General features: G+C 38.2%; 3 protein-coding genes across 6 annotated transcripts; 2 read left to right on the forward strand and 1 right to left on the reverse strand.

Annotated features, from left to right (window-relative positions):
• Nucleotides 1-98: 98 nt before the first annotated feature.
• Nucleotides 99-4830, reverse strand: setd4 (SET domain containing 4). 2 transcript variants are annotated; one of them, XM_008429019.2, is made up of 13 exons: nt 4727-4830; nt 4096-4183; nt 3924-4019; nt 3769-3806; nt 3425-3513; nt 3111-3347; nt 2872-2931; nt 2673-2802; nt 2398-2572; nt 1896-1974; nt 1481-1561; nt 738-861; nt 99-663 (listed from the first exon to the last, which is right to left on the reverse strand). In XM_008429019.2, the coding sequence occupies exons 2-13, from the start codon at nt 4169-4171 to the stop codon at nt 535-537; spliced, it is 1314 nt and encodes a 437-aa protein (XP_008427241.1). In that variant the 5' UTR covers nt 4172-4183; nt 4727-4830; the 3' UTR covers nt 99-534. The 2 variants fall into 2 exon arrangements, with proteins under 2 accessions (XP_008427241.1, XP_017164638.1); XM_017309149.1 differs by lacking the exons at nt 3425-3513; nt 3769-3806 and having other exon boundaries at nt 3111-3210; nt 4096-4185.
• Nucleotides 4127-9154, forward strand: LOC108166972 (carbonyl reductase [NADPH] 1-like). Of its 3 annotated transcripts, none has more exons than XR_001777377.1 (4): nt 4127-4214; nt 6287-6395; nt 8032-8173; nt 8273-9138. XR_001777377.1 is itself a non-coding variant. In XM_017309151.1 (4 exons), the coding sequence occupies exons 1-4, from the start codon at nt 4202-4204 to the stop codon at nt 9100-9102; spliced, it is 258 nt and encodes an 85-aa protein (XP_017164640.1). In that variant the 5' UTR covers nt 4127-4201; the 3' UTR covers nt 9103-9154. The 3 variants fall into 3 exon arrangements, 2 of the variants coding, with proteins under 2 accessions (XP_017164640.1, XP_017164639.1); XM_017309151.1 differs by lacking the exon at nt 8032-8173 and having other exon boundaries at nt 8273-8380; nt 9075-9154; XM_017309150.1 differs by lacking the exons at nt 4127-4214; nt 6287-6395 and having other exon boundaries at nt 7806-8173; nt 8273-8380; nt 9075-9154.
• A 1174-nt stretch (nt 9155-10328) lies between these two features.
• Nucleotides 10329-20368, forward strand: LOC103476570 (carbonyl reductase [NADPH] 1). Its single transcript, XM_008429016.2, has 7 exons — nt 10329-10441; nt 10999-11127; nt 15081-15250; nt 15481-15588; nt 16631-16839; nt 19675-19728; nt 19830-20368. The coding sequence occupies exons 2-7, from the start codon at nt 11015-11017 to the stop codon at nt 20001-20003; spliced, it is 828 nt and encodes a 275-aa protein (XP_008427238.1). The 5' UTR covers nt 10329-10441; nt 10999-11014; the 3' UTR covers nt 20004-20368.
• Nucleotides 20369-22310: the final 1942 nt, after the last annotated feature.

Consider the following 22310-nt stretch of genomic DNA (forward strand, 5'->3'; position numbering starts at 1 on the left):
GAAGTGTCTGCTGTAGGAAAATGGTTGTTTATGTTCTTTCAAAAATTTTATTCAAAAAATGTTTGAGGGGTATGAATACTTTTGAAAGGCACTTTCAGAAGTGCACTTCACTTGTAAGCAGCTTCACCACAAGTGAAGCTCCATAGATGGCAGCTGATGTTTCTTATTCAGGGTGCACGGTTAAATTGGCCCATATTTCATTAATGTTGGGAGATTGGCGATCGGTCGATTTCTACATGAGAAACTGTTCTTATCCACAAAACCAAACACTTTGTGCCTGATTTCAGACTTTAAGCTACTTTTCAGCCAAATTAGAATTGGTAGGTCAGGATTTTTTAAAGATCGGTGATTATCCAGAAAACTGCAATCGGTGCACCACTACTACTTATAATCTTTGGATCAAACCGGCACTTTTAATGTCTTTTTAGCTGCTTTGTGGGCAGGAAGAATGATACAGCAGCTGTGTGAACAGAAGACCGGTAAGGTGTCAGCTCATCGCTCCAATGTTTGCTTTGCATGAGGACGTCTCTTTTTCTAGATCACTGAGTCTTTCAGAGCTGTAACACAGCTCTCCAAGATCCACCTCTCCTCCTGTCGCAATGCCCTCACCACCTCCAGCTGCTCCCTGACTGGCCCCCCATACTGACCCAGAAGCTGGGAGATCTAAACACAGAAAGATGAAGCATTTCAGTCCCATTTTTATTCCAGGAAATACTTTGATCTGTGTTTATGTGCACCTTATCCAGAGCTATGTGTGTATCTTTCAACAGCTGTTGACACAAAGTCCTGGCTGTCTGGCTGCTTCTCACTTCTGTCTTTTCATCAACAACCTGACCGAGCAGCACCGACCTCCATAGGTGGCTGAAAAACACAAATATAGCCAAAGCTTATCACACAAACTGGGTCAAGAAGAGAGCTGATCTAGAGTGATTGAAATACCACATTTGTTGGGACAGATTTTCTGTAGGTTCCATCAACTCAAATTTAAACATTTTTAAGACTTAAGAATGAAAATTAAGACTTATGTCGCAAAAAAGCTAGCTACCCATGGTAGAGTAAAAACATCTAGGTAGCTTTTTTATTCATGATATATGCAGGAAAGCCAGATGGCTTCTTGCTTCTATCAGTGACAAGTAAAACCTAGCTAACACTTATCTTTGCTAACTATAAATATATAGTATATATTAGCAGCTAGTTACCAGTAGCTGCAACCACTTTGAGTCACAGAAAGCAACGGAGATTTCTGCGAGTGTCTCAAACGTTTGTCTGACAGAAAAGTCTCACAGAAAAAAACATCTACATAGTAAATGTAAGACCATGCCATAATCAGAAGTCTTACATTTTGTTAACATAGTTAAGGCCAAATTCATTTCTAAAAATTAGTTTATAACATTTAAAGGCATTCATTTTAGATACATAAATTTAAAGACTTTTTAGAAATGCACTAACACCCTGTGGGCAGATGAAAATGTCATCATACTATAGTGTTTGTGGCAGAGACAGCAGTCTGAGAGCCACCATCAGCCTCCAACTGGGACCTTCACTGGACACGGTGAGATTCCTGTCAGGAAGGATGAGAAATAAGGTTTGTTAAAAAAATAAACAAATATTTGCTTCTTCAAAGTTTGCTGTCTAAATAGGTTATTTAGGTTTCCGTCTTATTGTTTCTGTGCAAAATGTTACATTTTTGTGTATATTTGTTAGTTTGGCAATATTTCATCTAAAACCGTAACAGTGCTGCTCCACCCACTTTGGTGGAATTCTTTAAAAAATTTGTCAGGGTCGGTGTTTTGCTGTCATAGGAGGGTGAGTTAGTTTTTTCATGAAACAATGTAAACCAGTTAAACAAGTCAATGTAGCAATGAAACATGGAAATGTTTATGGCACAGACTTACTCAAGGAACTGATTCTCTCTGAGGAACTTCATCTTCTGATCCAAACTCTTCTCACCTCTTAAAATGTCACACAGCAAGTCTGAGGAACCACAGAAAAAGATTAGCATTTTTTTAGGATGTTGTGCAAAATTTATTCCATTCAGAACTTTTACTTTAATTATACTTAAGATATTATTATAACATTGTCTTAACAGACTACAAAACTAGTAGGGGTGGACCGATTGGACTTTTCCAGCTGATAACCTATCTTTTGGCCAGTACTGATGTTTTTGATGCAAAGTCACTAAATATAGCAAAAAAAATTTTTTTAATCGCTCAATATAGCAACTTTTAGCAAAAGTGGACGGTAGTTGATCTTAAGATACTTACAGAGTATCTGAAGATCACCCAAAATGTAAGAAATTGAGGTTGATTTATTGGTGCACCCCTATACAAAACCTATTATTTATTATGACACTGCCTTTGACTACACCCAGACCTTTTACTGATGTTTATGACTTACCTGGTTCCACATACACGACGCTATGTGGATTATTCATGGCAACAAATCCATACTCCAAAAGCAGGCGCTGGTTGTCATGGGAACCATAGTTTATGTACGCCTGCTCGTAGCACGGTGTACCACAGACACTCCTGATTTCATAGCATTTTGTCTGATCATTAAAACCCGCTTTTACCTGGTGGAAAAAGATGATATAAATCCATCTATGAATATGGTTCAGATGGAAACGAAACATGAAATCAAAAGTAATTTCATGTTGAAAATATCCAAGTTACCTGGACATCAGGGCGGTGGTTGAGGAGATCCAGGAAGGGAGCTAAAGCGTAACTATCAGGTCCAGACAGGAAGCAGCTGGACGGCCGGGGCATGAAGACAGAGCGCGTGTTTACACTGCACCACGCCCACCTGAAAGAGACAGAACAGCTGAAATAGCAGACTGAACCAGGTTTGGTGACCATCAGTGTGTTTGTGTACCTCAGAGCTTCATAAGTCAGCACATCTTCTGGGGGCCGGCTCAGAACTGGCTGCAGAGTCCTGTATAGATCAACAAACACAGATGTTTGCAAAACCACTGATACTGCTTTAACTGTCACATTTTAACATGTTGCAACTACATGTTACACCAATGTACTTTACTGGGATGTCATGTATAGACCAACACACACTGCAAAATCAAGCATCCCAAAGCTGAACAGAAACGAAGCTCAACTCCCCTGAAAAACTCCTGATTGGAGGAGTGCATCTCACGTACCGCCTCCCTCTGCTCTAAGCCCCGCCTCCTCACGCCGGCCGGTAGGACGTCTACCACCTCGTCTGAGAAATATGCGGGGCAGGCATAAGAGCAGGGCAGCACGTCAATGTACGGGAACCAATCAGAGGCCTCCCCACGCTGGCGCTCACACACCAGGAAAACACAAAGCGCCGAGAGAGGAGAAAGGCGGGGTTTCCAACTACAGACGAGATAAAGAGTCAAACTGCAAATAAAATCCCCCCATTTATGACAAAGTTAGCAATCTTGCAGCTTTACCTTTTGATGTACTCTCCCAGGTAGCTGCTGAGAATGGTGGAAGTTGTGAGGAGACAAGATTCTGGCAGAGAAACAACCAGCTCCCCTGGCTGATAAGCAACATTTTAATTGTGTCAGTTTTGGTCCTCCACACTAATCAGCTGATTTTTGAAGGCAACTGTTTAGGAGGCTGAAGAAAAAGAAGCCATGTATCGTTTTTCTTCTACTTGACAATTGGAATATATTTCGTCTCAGTCTATCTTCAAAAACACCCCATCTTAAGGTTGTACCATGAAAACGTGAAATTGTTCTAGATTATTTAAATTGGAAGGAAATATAGTACTACAAACATATTAAAACAGTACCATTATAGTTTGGAGAGTCTGCAGTCCTCTGCCTGTGTCTGAATGAAAACAAACACAAACTGTGAGGTTGCATCATTGTAAACAAGAGATAAATACATTTCTGAAGCTCTCCTTAACATATGTAAAATAAAACTTCATCCTACAGCCAGACGTACCAGAGAACAGAGCAGGCTGCAGCAGCGTTGAGCTGAATCCTCTCCGGTGGAGAAACCTCACCAGCCTGACGTATTGCAGCTGATGACTTAGAGAGACTAGAACGTCCGAGGGAAATGAAGAGCGTTTCTTTTTCTGTGATGAATCAGTTTACTGCAGTGACTCTTTTCCTACCTGAACGGACGGATTGTTCACGCTTCCGTTTCCTCTTTCTTGCAGTTCTTCCAACTCTGCGGCTGCGACCTTTCATGGCTTCCACCAGCTCTTGTGAAGAACAAGCATGATAATTACTGGTACATTTTAAAATTAAACTAAAGTTCATCATACTTTAAAAGAGCAAAGAAGTCTCACACTTTTCTGTCTGACAGGTCATGTGTGCAGACAGAAAATGAATGTGACTCAGAACTAAATAACAAAGCTGTCCTGCTAAATGTAATGCTACCAAACAATATTTGTTGTCCTTCTTCAGATCTACCGACTATATTACTGTCCTTAATTTATGTTGCTGGACTTACTCTTACCTTACTCTCAACAATTACAAATATATTTTCTGCCGTTGGGTCTATTAAAGGGATGGTATGCTTCATTAGTCTGCGCTAATATTTAATGTGACTTGATTAAGTCGTATGCCATGTCCATGTTGAGCTACGAGACACAAAAACAAGACCATATATAATTGGAGCTCAAATTTCTAAATGAAAACCGTCTCAGTTTGTGTTGGTTTAAAACATATCATACGGACACTAACAGCTGCTGTTCATAAATGCAGTTAAATTAATTGAGTTTCCATTAATAAAACACTTACTGGTCAAGAAACAAACAAACTTTCTATCCTTGCTTTGCTAGGTTCTTTGCCTCTTTAATTTTCCGGGTATGCGTGGTAAAGCTGCGCAGTACGGCTGGCCGCCATCAGCGCCGACACACGGTCACGTGGTTAAAATGCGCCGGCTCAGTCAGTTTGGGCGCTTCTGACCAAACAGAACGCAAAAACGAATATTTCTCATTTTCTACACGATTTTAGATAATTGTCAAAAAATGTTCTTCATTGGATTTTACAATAATTTTTTATACAGTATTCTGGGGAAACATATCTGTTTAAAACGACAAACTATTACACATACTTTTGTTTTCGCTAAATGAAATTATTTTGTGGTTCATAATTATGGGTTAAAGTCGGACTGAAAATTATGAATTAGATAGAAAATACTGGAATATAGTTTACAAAACACATATAATAAAAAAAGTTATGGTTGTCTTTGGAAATGCCACTGTGCAAAGCTTTAAACCAGTGGTCCCCAAACTACGGCCCGCGGGCCGGATCCGGCCTGCCTCCACATTTGGTCCGGCCCCCTGAACAATACCAGAGAGCGTTTAGATTTATTTTTTTTCATCTACTGTATTTTCCGGACTATATGCCGCTACTTTTTTCCTAAGCTTTGAACCGTGTGGCTTATATGTGGATTTTTCTTCAACCAGCAGGGGGCTCTTTAGCAGGAAGTGAATCATTGGAAGTCAAAATTGGAAATAAAAGAAGAAAGCGCCCATTGAAACGGAATTAGGTTTTAATAGGGAATTTAAATTTGAGAATGTTGTTCAGAAAATAGTGTTTCCTGGATTTTTTCTGTGAAGAACCCAGAGAGGGTTATTTGATTGTGCTTTCTGGAAAACAATGAATTTTTACATTTAGGCACTCCTGCAATCGTCACACTTTTTCTGTTACAAACTGTCTCCGGCCCCCACCAGAGAAGGGAAAAGTTATGTGGCCCTCACAGGAAAAAGTTTGGGGACCCCTGCTTTAAACCCTCAGGTAGCATAACAAAAGAAACAGCTGTAATGTTTCAGTAGAGCCACATAGGCACAGGAGCACTTCAGAATACTATTGTCACTACCATCTACTATATCCACATGCAATGTTACACAAGGAGGGATCTGTAAAGCTCACATATGCTTTACACGCAGTTTGACAGAACTTGAACTATTTTGCAAAAAAATAACTTTTCAGATTTGCAATGATGGTAGAGGGACGCCTTAAGCTTCTTGTTACAAAACATGGATCTACAAAGTTCAGGCATTGACTATATTAAAGCAGCACATACTTTTCAGATCTTATTTGTAATGTAAAAAAGTTCTAGAGATATGAATACTTTTACAAAACACTAATACCTCAAGGTTAATGTCTCATTAATGTTTTACTGTGTTATCAGTTTGTTTGTTCATTGCTTGCATTTGTCATCATGACACAGCAGGTTTACCATTTGAAACCAATTCTACTCGAGTTGCAGGTGCGAGTATTAAATCTGTGAGTTGCTTTGTTAGGCCTTTATGCTCTCGCTAAGATCTCTCTCTCCCTTCACCGTCATGTCAGCCAAGGTCGCAGTCGTCACTGGAAGTAACAAAGGCAATGGGTTTACCACCGTCAGAGCGCACTGCAAGCAGTTCCAAGGGGACGTTTACCTCACCGACCTCGTAGACAGGTAGGCAGCTCACCTGAAGTATCTGTTTAAAGAAAAAAATCCTGTTTTATCTTCATGTATTATCTGCTTTTAATGCTTAGCCAGATTTAAAATTGACTTATTTTGTATTGCAAAACAGTGTGGAAGTCACTGAATTTCAACATAACTAGAGCTGTACCAATCCGATATTAATATCACTATTGCTTCCGATATTCAAAAAAATATCTGGTATCAGTAGCAATGGGACCGATCCATAAGGCCAGGTCTGCTCACTCTAATTCTATGCTTTGTGTTCAGAATAACATCGTTTTTCGTATTTACATTACATTTCAGTGCTATTAGAATTCCTAATAGCACTTTCTACATCATTTGAAAGGTTTGTTGCAGCTTACATGTCTGACCAAGGTAGTCAACCTATTGTTCTTGTAAGGTTTTAGTTTCTTTATGTCATGATGTGTTTCTGTGTGTTTATTTTGAGATTTTCTGTGTTTAGTCCCGTTTCCCTGTGAGTCTCTGTCCTGTCCTCCCCGTTGATTGTTTCCCAGGTGTGTCTCGTTCCCTTGATTACCCCTGTGTGTATTTAGTCCCACCTGTTGTCTGTGTTCTTCCTCGGATCCTTGTCTAACGTCGTGTGTACCAGTCTGTTTCCTTGTGTTCCTAGTGCTCCCTGTTGTTCAGTACCTCGACATTAAATTGATCATTTCATCATCATCCTGGGTCTGCCTGCATCCTACCTCACCTCACACAACCAAATTATGACACTTTATTTATTTTACATAGGCTGTGATGTTCCTAATAACACTGACTGCACAAATTAATTGTGTGCTTTTTTTCTGTTTGACCAAACTTATGATGCTGCTCTTGTATGTAAGTGTGCTGTACTGGTGGAGAATTATTAAATAAATTTATAATTCAGTTTACTTATGTCTGTTTAATAAAAAAGGAATGTTTTAAGTCAATTCTCAGGTATTTTTTGCATCACATCGGTATCAGCTGATACTAAATCTCAGATATGAAAAAGTGAAAAATGGCAGCTCAGTGCATCGCTAAACATAATCACAGGATTTGGCAAAAATATTAGGAGATCTTAATAAACAGAACTTTTGAAGAATATACCACTATTACAAATTAACAACCCAAACCTCTCTGCCCATTTCATCATCTACTATGGTCGCTATTGCAGCAGACGTACAAAGGCTTTAACACGATTCGCTTTGGTGACCTGCGTGTCGGTGCCTGTGCGCTACTTAGCTTCACTCATAAAGCTCCTATTTTAGGTACTCAATCCAATCTGAAAACAATCATCTTGCAAATATTTCTAAGCTAGTGTCATAAAATCTGTGATTGCAAAAAATTGCTAAATACTGTAGGGATTGATCAATGTGAACAATGTTTAAATGAAGCAGTACTTCTCAAATGCAGGGACAGCTTTTTATTCACGTTTTAGTTGACACCTTTTATCAATACATTCTCGCACAACTGGCCCTTCAAGAACATTAATGATCTTCATATGGCTCAAAGCAAAAATATGCTATCGATAGATACTATTGATAAATATTGGTTATTAGCCACAACATCAGTATTAATATGGATATCGGCCAACATTTTTGTACTGGTGCATTACTATCTGCTAATGCAATATTCTTGGGTAACACAGATTTGCCACGAGGGACTGAAGCCTTTGTTTCATCAACTGGACATCATTGACCTGAACAGCCTTAAAACAGCTGCTGCTTTCTTTAAGGAGAAATATGGAGGGGTGGACATCCTCATCAATAATGCTGGGATTGGTTTCAAAGGTACTGCTTTACTGCACTTAGCCACTGATGTTTTTAGATGACTGAACAACTATTATCTGAGCTGGGTTTAAATATGTCTTGATTTTGTCATTTCCTTAGCAACAGACACAACTCCATTTGGGATTCAAGCAGAGGTCACGCTGAGGACGAACTTCTTTGGCACCAGAGACGTGCTGACTCACTTTATGCCGCTGATCAAAGCAGAAGGCGAAAACAATTTCGAAAGACATTTTTTCCATAAATACATCAACTTTATCCAGAGAGAATATATTTGCAGCATTTACTCCTTTTATTCAGAATTTATGTAAATTAGTCTAGCATGCTGGTTTTTAACTTTCAAATTGAGGATACAGCAAAGAAAATTGTTCTGCTCTGACTTTGTCCCATTCTACCCTTGTAATTTTTTCTTTCATTTTTCTCTCGTTCAGAAATGAAACAGGAAACACTCTGAAGTCGCAAAATGGAAAAATCTGGCATTAATGAGGAATGCTGAGAACTATTTAGCACATCTGACAGTTCGTATCTCATTAAATCAGTGGCACAAATACTGATGTAAAATATTTCTGTGTGAACATCTTCCCTTAAATTTTTACCACAAAACAGAGAAATATATATTGTAAATTATATAAGGGGTGTCCAAACTGCAAAGTAAAAAAAAAAAAAGAATTTCATTACCCCACCAGTAAATTTGACAATTTTAGCCCAGATGACAAAAGGTTTGGACAACTCAGCTTTATATGCTCTTTTTTTTAATACTAAAATTATATAATTTAAAAGCTGCCAGCTATCCACCAATGACGCTGCAATCCACGTTTGAATAGTAACAGGGAAACAAGCTCGGTTCTATTAGACCACAATTAGCCTAATGCATATTCTGTGTGTGTTTTTTTTGGTCGTGTAGTGAATGTATCCAGCATCGTCAGTTCTAGCACTTTGAGCCAGTGATGTCCAGAACTCCAGCAGCGTTTCCATAGCAACGACCATCTTGGAGCGGTACTCCACTCCACTCAGCGTTATGTGTTTAGCAGACACAATGACGTATCAGCACATTTAATCGATCATAACACGCTTTTTTTGTTACTGGAAACCATATTCAAACATCTATCAAAGTTACATTTATAAACAATTGTATTATTTAAGTATGTTTTTAATACATAGTTCAGCATATTTAAATATGCTATAACAGTAGAATAAGAATGGAATATTCAGATATTGATGTATGATGAGCATATTACAAAGCCCACAGCCGTTAATTTATTTAATAATTTATTTAGTAAGATCAATACATATTTATATAACTATCCAAACAAAAATAAATAATGATTAATACTGAATAATATATATTGGATACATGTATGGATGTATATACATCTATACATATATCGATATATATCTATGTTTTCCAGCCGACGAGTTCTAGCTTCAGAGTGATTCCGCACTTGAGATTGAGTCCGAAATTCGATCCGAGATTCATCCGTGCTGTGCAGTGAATCCGTCTCTCTTTATAGATATCTCCCACTTCTTCCTCATATCGTGTCTTTATAAAACCATAAAAACAAAAACGGAAGATTTGGGATGTATCTTACTTTTGACAGAGTGAGAGAATTACATATAAATAATAGTCTTTACCACCTGTGTAAACTTTGCTGGTGAATGTTATAACACGTAATATAGGTTTTATAATGTATGTTACATTGTTTCATTTGTAATATAGGCTCTTGTGTCAGATAATCTAAGTCAATGTTAGAGAATAATTAATTTTTAGATTTACATAATCTCAGTTAGCCTTCATAGCGGGGCTGAACCCCATATCACACCAAGCACTGTAGCTAATATTAACTGGTATGTCGCCGGTGGACATAATAAATACAGTAAAGTAATATTCCAGTCACAGAATATACACAATAATATGTCCATCGTACTTGTGAAATGTTGTCTGTGGAGCCCTCACATCAATAGTCCATCGATCAGAACAACAATATCCCTCAGTGCTGAGGCATCTTTTGCTGTTTTGATTGAGAAAAGTAGGAGGGTATACCGCTCCAAGATGGCCGCCGTATTTCTTGCGCCGGAGCAGCCAATGCGGGGTCTACTCTTATATTATGTCTATGATGTCCAGGAAGACACCTCCTTCCAGACATCGTGTATTTCCTGTTTATTACTTCCGCTTCCTGTGGAGCTTTATCTGACTCTGGACGCTTTCTCGTTCCAATCTGCTATTTTTACTGCTCCGTGCAGCTTGTCCTCCAACTTCTTCTCCAAGCAGAAGTAAGGCGCCTTCAATAAACTGCATTCGTTATTGAGAACATTTTTTTTAAATGTCTATGCATTGTTTGCTTTAGGTAAAGTTGCCTCATGCTTACATGTAAAAGTGAAAGTCACTATTATACAAGTAACAGACGCAGAGTCTTCAGGTTTACTCCTCTCACCCTCTCAATAGTCTGTAGTCAAGTTTAAAGTGAAATGTGATTATGACCTAATTTGAGCTTCTTTTAAAAGCTCGTATTTTGTACTGCTTTGGGTATATTGAGTAATTTTCACGGGGTAATGCCGCCAATTGCTGTCAGGTTGTATTGTGGAATCTGTATTTGGAGATGTATAGCGATGGAGGACAAAAATAACAACAGCAATAACAATAATAACAATAATAATTAATAAATAACCCTTTTCCCTAAGTGGGCTCCGTACTGTTTACAATCGACTCACAATCTTTGATCTTATGAGCAATGTGAGACTTGTTCCTTTCATCAAAATGTCAGCACCTCCTCCTTGGAGGTGTGTGTTTGTTAATGTGTAGCTTGTTCATTGTTGGATTTTGTGCGCAGATCTCTCACCACAGTCATGTCAACCAAGGTCGCCATTGTCACTGGAAGTAACAAAGGCATTGGGTTTGCCATCGTCAGATCGCTCTGCAAGCAGTTCCAAGGGGATGTTTACCTCACTTCCAGAGATGTGTAGGTAGCTCACCTGGCAACACCTGAACTAGAATAAACTGTTTCTCTTACAGTTTATTTTCATTTCACCTCTTTGAATTCTGTTGCTTTTTTCACCCTAATTGTTCACAATCATAAATTAGTAAGGAGACTGACATGTTAGAGGTTTAGTGTTGTTTTTTTTTTTTGGGCGAGTGTTGAATCCTCCCGTCAGATTTCACCAGGTGAAACCAAAGAGTAAGCACTGAGGAAAAACAAACGAAAGAATCTAAGTGACGGACTAATTTAGTTTTAATTACTCCTTATACATTTTATGATAACTGAGTTTTAGTTTCATAGATTTTTTTAATTTATTGTTTGTATTAATAATGTTTTTATATTCATTGACAAAATGTGGGTAGTTAAGTCATTTAAACCTTGTTTGTGTAAATTTGTTTGTTTTTAGCAGGACAAATTGAGCATTGACCAGGGACAACAGAGGAAAAACAGCCTTTTGTCTAATTCTGGCACCTTTACAGAAATGTCAGTTAATGTGCGTTATTCCTACTGAATTAAATTAATTAGGGCTGCGCCCTGTGATGCAACCTGTCCAGGGTGACCCACCTGTTGCCCAAAATGTAGGGACAAGGACAGACGGATGGATGGATGATTAGGGCTGCACCGATTGCAGTTTTGGCCGATACAACTTTTTTTCCCTTTTTTTTCTCTGAAAATTCACTACATTTCATTTAGCAACAAAGTCACTAAGTTGGCAGTTGGGTGACTATCGTTAACCGATGACATGGTAGACTGGAGGACCACGGCTAATTCTCTGACCTTTGCAGAGGTAGATAAGATCAGTTTTCTCATATAAATATTGGCTGATCTCCCAAAAATCGATTATTGGACGATACTTGCATATCTACCTCTGCAAAGTTCTAAAAATTAATCACTGTCTTTTTATTTGCTCTGCTCTGAGAGAGGTTAGACCAGTGTTGTAGTACTCGAGATCGGTCTTGGTCTCGAGACCATTTTTTGATGGTCTCGTATCGGACTCCACTGCATTTGGTCTCGGTTTTGTCTCGGGCGCTGAGGACTCTGCATTTTATTTCAAGACCAGTCAAGACCTCAACTGTGAAAATATCACTAAGCGTACAACATACTGTCCAGTTTATTTGTTAACAACGTTGTTTTCAGTGGATGCAAAACGCACCGATTAAAATCCAAGCTATAACGTGTTTCTGTTACTCCCCCTCCTCTTCCCTACTTTTCACTCGCACACGGCGCTCCAAGACATGCGCAGTGGTTTCCTCTGAGCAGCAGAAGATGTCTGTCTAGTAGTCGGTAATAGAATAGCGCTGCATAAATCATAAGAAATCCGATGGCGACAGCTAACTCAGCAGCGCTTCGCTTTCACAGACGGTGGGGACAACGTCTAACTTTTATCGTCACTTAGAAAAGTATCTCAAAAAAAGGTAAGCTCCGTTGACGTGATGCTAGCATTTGTGATGGAAAAAAAGTTGTCACTCACTGCACTTAATTATTGTGAGGAGGTGTTGACTGACTTGTCGCATATATGGGACAACGTTGTGTCCAAAAGTCTGCAATATAGTGATGTGACATTCAGGAAAATCACTGATTCTTCCGAAGGGCTCTTTACTTAGAAAATAGGACTGGAGTGTCACTGAGAGCCGTTCTTTGTTCTTGTAATGCTTTGGGTACACTGCAGTAGCTATCATTATTTTATTTAATCATGTACATTGATATTTTTTTTAATTAACAAATAAATAAAACACAAGAACGAAAGAGCACACAGAGCATGCACATTGCTCTATGATTGTTTTCGTTCAAAGTGCCAGCTGTAATGTGTGCCATGTTGTCAGACTACCTGGCTTCATGTAGCGGGAGAGGGTAACAGTCACGGTGCTTGAGTCACAGCCTTGTGCTTGGTTACTTCTTTGTTGCTCCTTGGTCAGTGTTCATAGTTGAGCGTTATTTACCGTCCGGGCATTGCCTCAATTGCTATGTTTAATTGTGCAGACAGTGATGGTTTCTGACATGTGCAATAAGGGCAAACACCCAGGGTGTTATCTTTTTAGGGATGGCACGAGACCACCGCGGATTGTAGCACAATGATGGAAGCACTTCATTTTAATATTGGTAAAATTTATAAAGTATTTAATATCTAGGTGTTTTTATGGGAATATGAATATTTTAGATCAATTTGAGAAGCAATTTTGATCATATTTCACATTTTATCATGTCATTTAGTGCAGGCTGGTCTTGACTCAGTCTCGACTTCCCTTGGTCTTGGTCTCGACTTGGTTCGGACCCTAAAAGTCTTGGTCTTGTCTTGGTCTCGGGTTAGGTGGTCTTGACCACAACACTGGGTTAGACTGACTGACAGACCCACCAGGTCATGTCTGCATATTTGCAGTTAACAATAGCCAACCCACTGTTACCAGGTCAGTGACTTTCTTGCTATATTTAGTTAAATTTCAAATCGCCAAACTTGGAATTGGCAGGTCAGGCTTCTTAAAGATCAGTAATCAGCGATGAGTCAGAAATCGACAATCGATGCATCCCTAACCCCTTGCATTAATTATCTGAAAATAGGTCAGGACCTCCCCAATCTTGGAAAAGTCTAGAATGGTCGTCCCCCTCCCCCCAAAAAAGAAAAATGAATGAAACCCTTGTATTTAAACAATGTCAATATAAAAAATGCAATAGAAAGAAAGACCGAAGTAAATCTGCCATTCATCTCAGAAAAAAAAAGAATTTTTAGGTGCCCCCCATCATTATTAGAACAATGGTTCAGTCCAAAGTGTAGGAGGAGAAACAGCTGCGCTGCTGAACGGCACAGGCTCCGTTAGAGCCGTTGAAGTGAGGAGCTAGTTGATGCTGTGGCTCTGAAGCACAAACAAAAAAAAAAACCTCCAGTAAGTAAATGCTTAAAGCAAAAGACATGCAACACGTTTTATTTACTTTCACTGCTCAATAGGAAGAAACACATTGACAATAAGCAGTTCGTTATTTCATTACTTTGACTGAATCATGGTAAACTGCCTTGTTATGCCTTAGAAATCAAAACTAGCAAAACTGCTACATTGCCTTCATAGACTTAGGTCCCTTTTCTGTCGAAGGTAGCTGACTCTTACTTTGATGAGAAGAGTTTGAAACGGGATGGAGCGGCTGAGCGTTACCACTAGCCGATAGCTCTGTATGGGAGCCGAAAGCTCCCATACAGAGCTATCGGGGAAAACCCCACATGCTGCAGTGATAAACTGGCCAAAATCCAACATGTTGAATATGCCTGTTTTAGATCAGAGCGGACCAACTGCACCCGATCAGTCATAACACACCACACACTACAGGATGATTGTTGGACGTTCTAAGATTGTTGTAAGGGGAAAATCGGGGCAATAAAATCATGTAGTGTGAACTGGGCTTAAGGGAGGAGTGAACTATTTGATCAGGTAGTCAGATATGCCTGTCTTCTTTATTTAAATCTAATGATATCGAATGGCAATGTAGTGTACAGATTTCATAATCTGTACTCTTTTGCTTGAATCTAGTTTTTATTTCCACTTTGGTTTTATGTTGTTTAGTTTTTATTCAAGTGCATTTTTTGTTAATGGAGACTGAGAGTCCATTTTATTTTTGTTTTTGGTTTATTTTGTTTACCAGTTCCAGTGTTTAGTGTTCTTTTGAAAATAAAGTGTATCTATTTTTGGCAGAATATTGCATGCCTTATTATGTCATTACCATTACATCAGTTTAAAATGGTCTTCAAACAATATTATCGTTTATCGCAATATTTTTTGAGAATTAATTGCCCAGGAAAATGTATTATTGTGACAGGCCTACTTGAAAAGTTTTGTATGTAAAACCCTTGTCACCAGGTGTAAGCTGAGATTGGTCTGTTTAGCAGCTAAACGTGTAGATAACCTGCATTTTCAATGTTTGACTGTAAAATGAATGGAAATGTTTTGCAGTGGTCGAGGTCAGGCGGCCGTAGAGTCTCTGGCCTCGGAGGGGCTGAAGCCCCTGTTTCACCAGCTGGACATCAATGACCTGAACAGCATTAAAACAGCTGCTGCTTTCTTCAAGCAGAAGTACGGAGGAGTGGACATCCTCATCAATAACGCCGGGATAGCTTTCAAAGGTAGCTTTGGAACAATGCAGATCAAATGTCTGTGATTTAAACTCACATGGAAACATATCTTTAGTTACTCCAAAGGTAAATAAATCACGTGGTGGAAACAACAAATGAATTTATATCCGTGTAATACACAACTGTAATTGATTTATTTTCTAATTGGGCTTATAATAATGGTCTGTTTTTGCCTTTTGAATTGATTCATACCTAACTCTAACATCATGTTGACTCTTTAGTGGCCGACACGGCTCCGTTTGGGACTCAGGCTGAGGTCACTTTGATGACCAACTTCTTCGCCACCAAAGACATGTTGACTCACTTCATGCCACTCATCAAAGCTGGAGGTACAGAGTCTGATAGGTATTTTTTTTTTACCTTCAATAAAAGAACCACAGACAACATATATGAATTTTATAACCAAGCTTTTGCAAAAGGAGAAGACTCGGCAAGCTGCTCCTCCAAGCCGCTCTCTGAGCGTTCTAAAGACTTTGGTTACAGCTTGTCTTTTATTTTCAAGCAAAAACAGGGAGGATAGGTAAGAAACAATTTATTACTGCACACAGGCAGTTTCTAAGGTAGGGAGTTTTCCGGTTGATAAGAAGGCACCTGTGGAAACATAATGTAAGGTCTGGGAAACACACAGTTAACTGTTTCACATGAAGACAAACAGGCAGATGGGACCTCCAGGTCAGTTTATACACACAGAAGAAAGAACACTTTAAACTGAAAATCACAATAATCTATAGACTGAATGTTGATTAACATTAGACTGAATATGAACTAAAGTAATAACAAAATGATACCAAAAAATCTCTAACAGAGTCAAATCTCATTCCATTTTGATACAGGTTTCTGATCACCCTGTCAATAATTTGGTGGGAAAAAAATCCAAAACATTTTTGGGAAACTGTTCATATTTGATTTTGAAGATGTTAGTCAAATTAACTCTTTAATCAGTACAAATTATTATAACTAAAATTGAAGAAAAATATTTAAATAAAAGGGGGGAAAATATATTTTTAGATTCTAAAAACATGTTCTCTTCTACTTGTGTCATCTAGTTTCAGCTGAGATTCCCTAAGTCATATCTATTTTACATTTAAATAGATTGTAGAGAAAATGGAGGCATGAAATATCTTTAAATTAAACAATACATTTAAAAAACCTAAATGTAACATAGCATATGTTACATATGCAAATGTGTTGACCCAAAAATAAGGGTCTATTTTTGGACCCTTATGGTAATATTAATATTGTTCTCCATGGTGTTTTCAGAAGCTTGCCATGATATTTTTGATGACGTATTTATTCATATCTATGTGAATATGGATATCTTACACTACGTTTATGCTGTGCATAGTTTTTGATGTCCTCTCTGTTTCTTAGGTCGTGTTGTGAATGTTTCCAGCTTTGTTGGCTCCCGCACCCTGAACCAGTGCAGTCCAGAACTCCAGCAGCGTTTCCGTAGCGACGACATCACCGAGGACGAGCTGGCAGTACTGATGCAGCGATTTGTTGACACGGCCAAAAAGGGTGAACACAAGCAAGATGGCTGGCCGGATACAGCCTACGGAGTGTCGAAAACTGGTCTGACGGTAGGATTTACAGAGCTGTGAAATGGTATTCATTTGTTACATATTTCATATTTAAATGATATTTAAATGTTACAGATCATGAAACAAATTTTAATTTCCAACTAATATGACCTGAATGGAACCAGTGTTGCTTCATAAAGGAGAACTGCGAGTTGACATTTTATTTGTACTTCATTTGTAGCTGCGGCATTATTAAAATATTTAACATAAAAGGCATTTTTCTGAATATTTTTATTTCTATGTAGAACAAAGTTGTTTATCATAAATTCTAGATTTTTATTTGCAAAATGTAGATCAACTGCTATGGGCTGCTTTGGGTTCAGATAAATCAAGAATTATTAAAAATGTTTAAAGATATTAATTTAACATTGAGGTTCCTTAAAATGTCAAATCTTCAACACACCAAAGTTGATTAGCAACAACATGAGAGAAGTTAGACTTTTTTACCACGTTATCAAAACCAGGCGACCATGATTGAGTTAAGTATGTTCTTCCGACAAGCTGGACCTCTGCCCATAGGGGACGCTGTTCCAAAAAGCTTCTCCCTCTGTTTTCACATTGCAATGGAAAAGACAAATTAGGCTAAGTTCACACGAAGGACAAATCAGATCCAAACACAACTTTTTATTGCAGTCTGAACAGCCCAAAATGTGATTTGTGTCACTTCCATATTGGTCCAAAATCGGATACATATCAGATAGTTTTCAAATTTCAGCAGTCAAAACAGTCACTTCACATTTTATCCGACTTTTACATCATTTAGTTGAGATGTCATAATTCTGCTCTAAAAGTCAATGTTCCTTCCTCCTTCTGCTTATAGTCTTGTGACAATACTGTCGACTCCAACTGCTCATTAACTTTAAAATTGATCCTTAGACGGCAGCATCTATTATCACTACCACAATCAATGTGCTGCTGCGTGACGTCAACGTTCTTCTTCTGAGCGTCAGGGGGTTTTGGGGGTGAAAAACGTACACAAAGAAGTCTGGTTGTGGTCACATTTAATTAGTAGTATGAACGACCACACACACACGCACACAAAAATTCAAATGTCAGCCAAAATTTGGAATTAAGCATCAAAAGCAGCTATGTGAACTTAACAGAAAGAATGTTTAAGAAAAAAATAACAATATATTTGTAAGGAAATAAAGGAGCTGGAAAGAAACAATATAGCATTATAGTCAAATTTGCTAAAAAGCCAAGAAATATTTGTTTATGGAGAATAAGAACATGGAGATAAATTACAATATTTGAATTAAAGTACAAATCTAAATTTCTCTGATTTATTGAGCTATTATGGAATTTTTTTTTTAATTTTGTTGCATTTAATGATACATTAATTGATTTGTTATGCTTTTTACTGGAGAAGTAAGTCATTTATTAAGCTAGTTACTTATTTCTGTATTTCTTCGTTGTTATGGCAGGTTTGGTGTTCCGTAGTCCTTAAGTGATGGAACACTTAAGCATCCACTTAAACCAGTCAATTACTGTCAACTGTTTCAGGTTCTTGGATCTTTTGCAAGCTATTCTTATTCTGCTTAGCAGCCCAGAACAGGAACGTTTAGTTTATATACTGTAGAAATAGAACAAACTTATAATCCAGAGAAACACATCTAGAGAAACTACCTATGACCTTAGATCAGAGTATCACTTCCACCTCTTCTTTGTCAATAAAGAGCTCGCTACTGCCGGTGTTTAGTCAGCTTTAATGCAAGTCTTCTTATAACTTTGTGCCACTGACACAACACCACCGTCGAACTAAAATACAACAAACATAAATGAGACGGTGTCACGAATACAATGACATAAAAAATGGTAATTACATATAAACATACCTCGCTGGCTGACCGTTTCGTCTGAGGTAAAAATGAACAAAAATAAGAATTCTTAAACTTAAACTACTTTAAACAACTTGCCAAAGTCATGCCTCCATGTCATGTGCTTCTTTCCTTTTTCTGGTGCCCCAGCGAACATTCTGGAATGCACTTCCTACTTAGATTTTCAAAATTAAAGTCACAATAACAAAAAATGTGCCTATTACAAAATAAAACATACAAACTAAAACTATGGCAGTAAAACAGAGGTTCCCAAACTGTGGAGCGCGCCCCCTAGAGGGGGCGCCGTGCCATTGCAGGGGGGGCGCGGAAAGCCGACTGGATGAAAAAAAAACAAAAAAAACAAACATGAACGCTGTTTGCGCTGGGTTTTTACCTTAGAATGGCCAACTCTCTGTTATTCCTATGTCAATTTGATACAGTAGGGGCTACATTTCCCATATCTGTGTCCTCTGTCACTTTTATCAACAGTTAAAACTGTTTGGAAAATTTTTGGAAACCGCTGGGGGGGCCCAGGAGAAAAAGTTTGGGAATCACTGCCTTCGATTAACATTTACCATCTGCTTTATAGAATCAAACATGGAGAACCAACACTTATTACTTTAGACTAATACTAAGCTTATTATTATTATCCATAGAAACTCATTCTAGCTTATAAATTATGGAGTACATATACTTAAAATAGGAGCATCTATTTCATGAATTAGAGCAAACTTAGAATCCAGAGAAACCCCTAGAAATCATGGATTACTTATTTTTATATATGGGGCTATACTTTTTTGTTTTTTCTTCTTTTGCTCTTTCCTTTGGTTTGTTGTTTTGTTGTATTTCCTTCTAATTCATGTAAAGCACTTGGAATTGCCTTGTTGCTGAAAATGTGCTATTTAAATAAAATTACCTCACTTTACTTTTCAGATTATTAGTAGGTTTGGAGTTCTGTTCATAAACAGTAAAGACCTAAATTCTCCGTCTGAGGCATTTCTGTTCTGTGTGCCTTCAGACGCTGTCCATGATCTTGGCTCGTCGTCTGTCTAAGGAGAGGCCAAATGACGGGGTATCTCACTTTGACTTTATTTTTTCATGATCATTTTAATTCTCTCTGTGTTTAGGAATGTCAAACTGCTAGCATAAATGTTGTGTTTTACCTCAACTCAGATTTTGCTCAATGCCTGCTGTCCTGGATGGGTGCGCACAGACATGGCTGGTCCAAAAGCCCCCAAGTCTCCAGACGAGGGCGCCGTCACGCCGGTGTACCTGGCTCTGCTTCCGGCAGGAACAGCTGAACCCCATGGGAGGTTCGTCTCTGAGAAGGAAGTTCAGCCGTGGTGAAAAACCTCCAGGCAGCTCATGTTTAAAACCCAAACACTAGTCTAATGAGACAGGTCAAACTTTCTTGCTATTTACATATTTTAGCAACGATACCATTCAGGAATCTAATAATGAACCAATGTCTTCTATATTAAATAATGCTCTTCTGTAGGTCATTTTTAAAGGTGATTTATTGCTTTAATAAGCAAACCAATGTGATGTTTTAGTGCCTGTTACTTCAAATGCCTTCAGTATTTGAATGTTTAAAGTGCTGACCAAGTTTATTTTTGCCTTTGATTATTATTTTTCACTTTTACTACATCGGAAAATTGTCAATTACCTTAATGTGATGAAGTTACCTGTTCTAAAATAAAAAGTGAAAATGTTTTTCTACAATAATTTTTTTTCCTAACTGCATTGATTTCTTAATAAATATTTTCAAACAGCTATTGATCAAAAATACTAATAAAGGGACTGACTAAACAACTATCGGTTTCTGAGTGTAGTTATTTTGTATTGGGCCATCAGATCCAACATGCTCTTGCACGTACAGCCAATCAGTATCAAGGAAGAGAAACGTTACTCTTACATTAGCTGCTTTGCAAACGCCAGCCAATAGAAAGCCAAGTTGCCCTGGTATTTACATATTTTCCTAAGCTGCATTTAAGAAAATATTAAKTTATGTGAAATTTTATGAGTTTCAAACTTTACAAAAAAGAGAATCTGGATAGGATGGTTTTCCTGAAGTAATTTAGAGTTATGTTCCACTGAAAAATCTGCAAATGGGTGAATCCACAAATACTGAATACAAAAGTGTGTCTGTTGTATACTTTTGTGAGATCCTTGTGTTTCATGTAAATTTTGAAACACTGAAATAAATGATCTTGATGATTCTCTAATTTATTGACATGTACCTGTAATTACAAATTAGAAGAGATATGACATCTGAAATCCAATAATTTCACAAAAAGCTTGCCATAATTATTGAATAAATACACAAATGACCTGCCATACTCTTCCAATTAAGTCCTCGGCAACAGGTCGAAGGTTTTGTCAGCGTAGCTTTGGGACCACAGCGAGTATGATACGTTTGACTGACAGACTAATTTTGGGGGATCATGATTGGCCGTGAAGCCCATCTTATCGCCTAATCTTATCTTCGTCAGCAAAGGTTTATAGATCAGGGGTGCGGGTTGGAGTCCCCCCAGTTGTTGAAAAGGAGTGCAGGTTGGAGTCACCCCCCCCCTCTCGTTGTTTTAAAAGGGGTGCGGATTCTTATCACATTTATTTGATGTCACCAACATTATTAAACTATTTATCCTCACATTGTTATGGCACACTTCCGTTGTTTTTCCACATTATTTATGTGGCCGAATGTCACGCCTGGGCTGAAACATTTACCTGCAGGAACTGTGTTAGGCCGAGTTATTCTTGCGCAAGTAAGGGTAGCGTTGATGTAAGGGTTGCTGGTCCGCCAGTGCAGGCGGACCAACACTCCAAAAGCTTCTTCCACATGACAGGTGCACGGCAGGGCGCGAGAACGGCGGGTTTGGTGCACGCCCCATCAAACCCAGTAACATAGAACCACTAACCCCTAGGAATGAGACTACTTCTGTTTTTAGGGTAAATGAATAAATTTAATTTTACATTTGGTTGACAATTAAAATGGATGGACTAAGACAACAGCATTTCACTATAGCGTTTATACCTGTCAGGTGTCAAACATCAGGACCGAGTTAATTATTTTCCTTCACGTAAGTCATAACTACTTCCTTTTTGTTTGTCTATAAATAATTATGAGTGCAGAGTGCGCTAGATATGGCTCTTTGTATTAGAATGTGTAGGTTCACCTTTGTAAAATTCTTTTTAAAATCACATGTCATTAAAAAAGGCTATGACATAAAATGTGGTTTGCCACATACAGTGCGTTGCAGAAACACTCCATCCCATTGATGCTGTTCCATAAACTTCAAAGTATTATATTCAGATTATTGATAGAAAGAACAGTCGGGAATACCCCAGAAACTGTAGAGGAATATAATTATATTAATAGTTAAAAGTCATGTTGTTGGTTGATTCACATTAAGATCTGTTTAGACTGAAAAGAAATGTACCGTGTCAAATGTACTGGGTCAATCTGACCTAGAAGTCATAAAGGAATTCAGATTGGAGAGATGTTGAATAAACAATCACCAAAGAGAGAAAGGTTAAGCTGTTGTGCAAGAAACCTTTGGCAGACATCCTTTCCTGCTTGCATGCGAGAAAGTTGGCCAGGAATGGGAAAGAATCTCTGTTTGGACAGATAAAGAACCAACAACTTTACTAATA

The sequence above is a fragment of the Poecilia reticulata genome, linkage group LG15 (assembly GCF_000633615.1).
Source record: "Poecilia reticulata strain Guanapo linkage group LG15, Guppy_female_1.0+MT, whole genome shotgun sequence".
In the NCBI taxonomy this organism is placed as follows: domain Eukaryota; kingdom Metazoa; phylum Chordata; class Actinopteri; order Cyprinodontiformes; family Poeciliidae; genus Poecilia; species Poecilia reticulata.

Coding starts and splice junctions, on each gene's coding strand:
- LOC103476570 (XM_008429016.2), top strand. CDS start 11,015: ATGTCAACCAAGGTCGCCATTGTCACTGGAAGTAACAAAGGCATTGGG. Junction 15,589..16,630: donor GCCACTCATCAAAGCTGGAG/GTACAGAGTCTG, acceptor TCTGTTTCTTAG/GTCGTGTTGTGAATGTTTCC. Junction 19,729..19,829: donor AGGAGAGGCCAAATGACGGG/GTATCTCACTTT, acceptor ACCTCAACTCAG/ATTTTGCTCAATGCCTGCTG.
- LOC108166972 (XM_017309150.1), top strand. CDS start 7,885: ATGGCTCAAAGCAAAAATATGCTATCGATAGATACTATTGATAAATAT. Junction 8,174..8,272: donor TGCTGGGATTGGTTTCAAAG/GTACTGCTTTAC, acceptor TCATTTCCTTAG/CAACAGACACAACTCCATTT. Junction 8,381..9,074: donor GCCGCTGATCAAAGCAGAAG/GCGAAAACAATT, acceptor TTGGTCGTGTAG/TGAATGTATCCAGCATCGTC.
- setd4 (XM_008429019.2), bottom strand. CDS start 4,171: ATGAAAGGTCGCAGCCGCAGAGTTGGAAGAACTGCAAGAAAGAGGAAA. Junction 2,803..2,871: donor CTGACTTATGAAGCTCTGAG/GTACACAAACAC, acceptor TGTCTCTTTCAG/GTGGGCGTGGTGCAGTGTAA. Junction 664..737: donor CACACATAGCTCTGGATAAG/GTGCACATAAAC, acceptor TTCTGTGTTTAG/ATCTCCCAGCTTCTGGGTCA.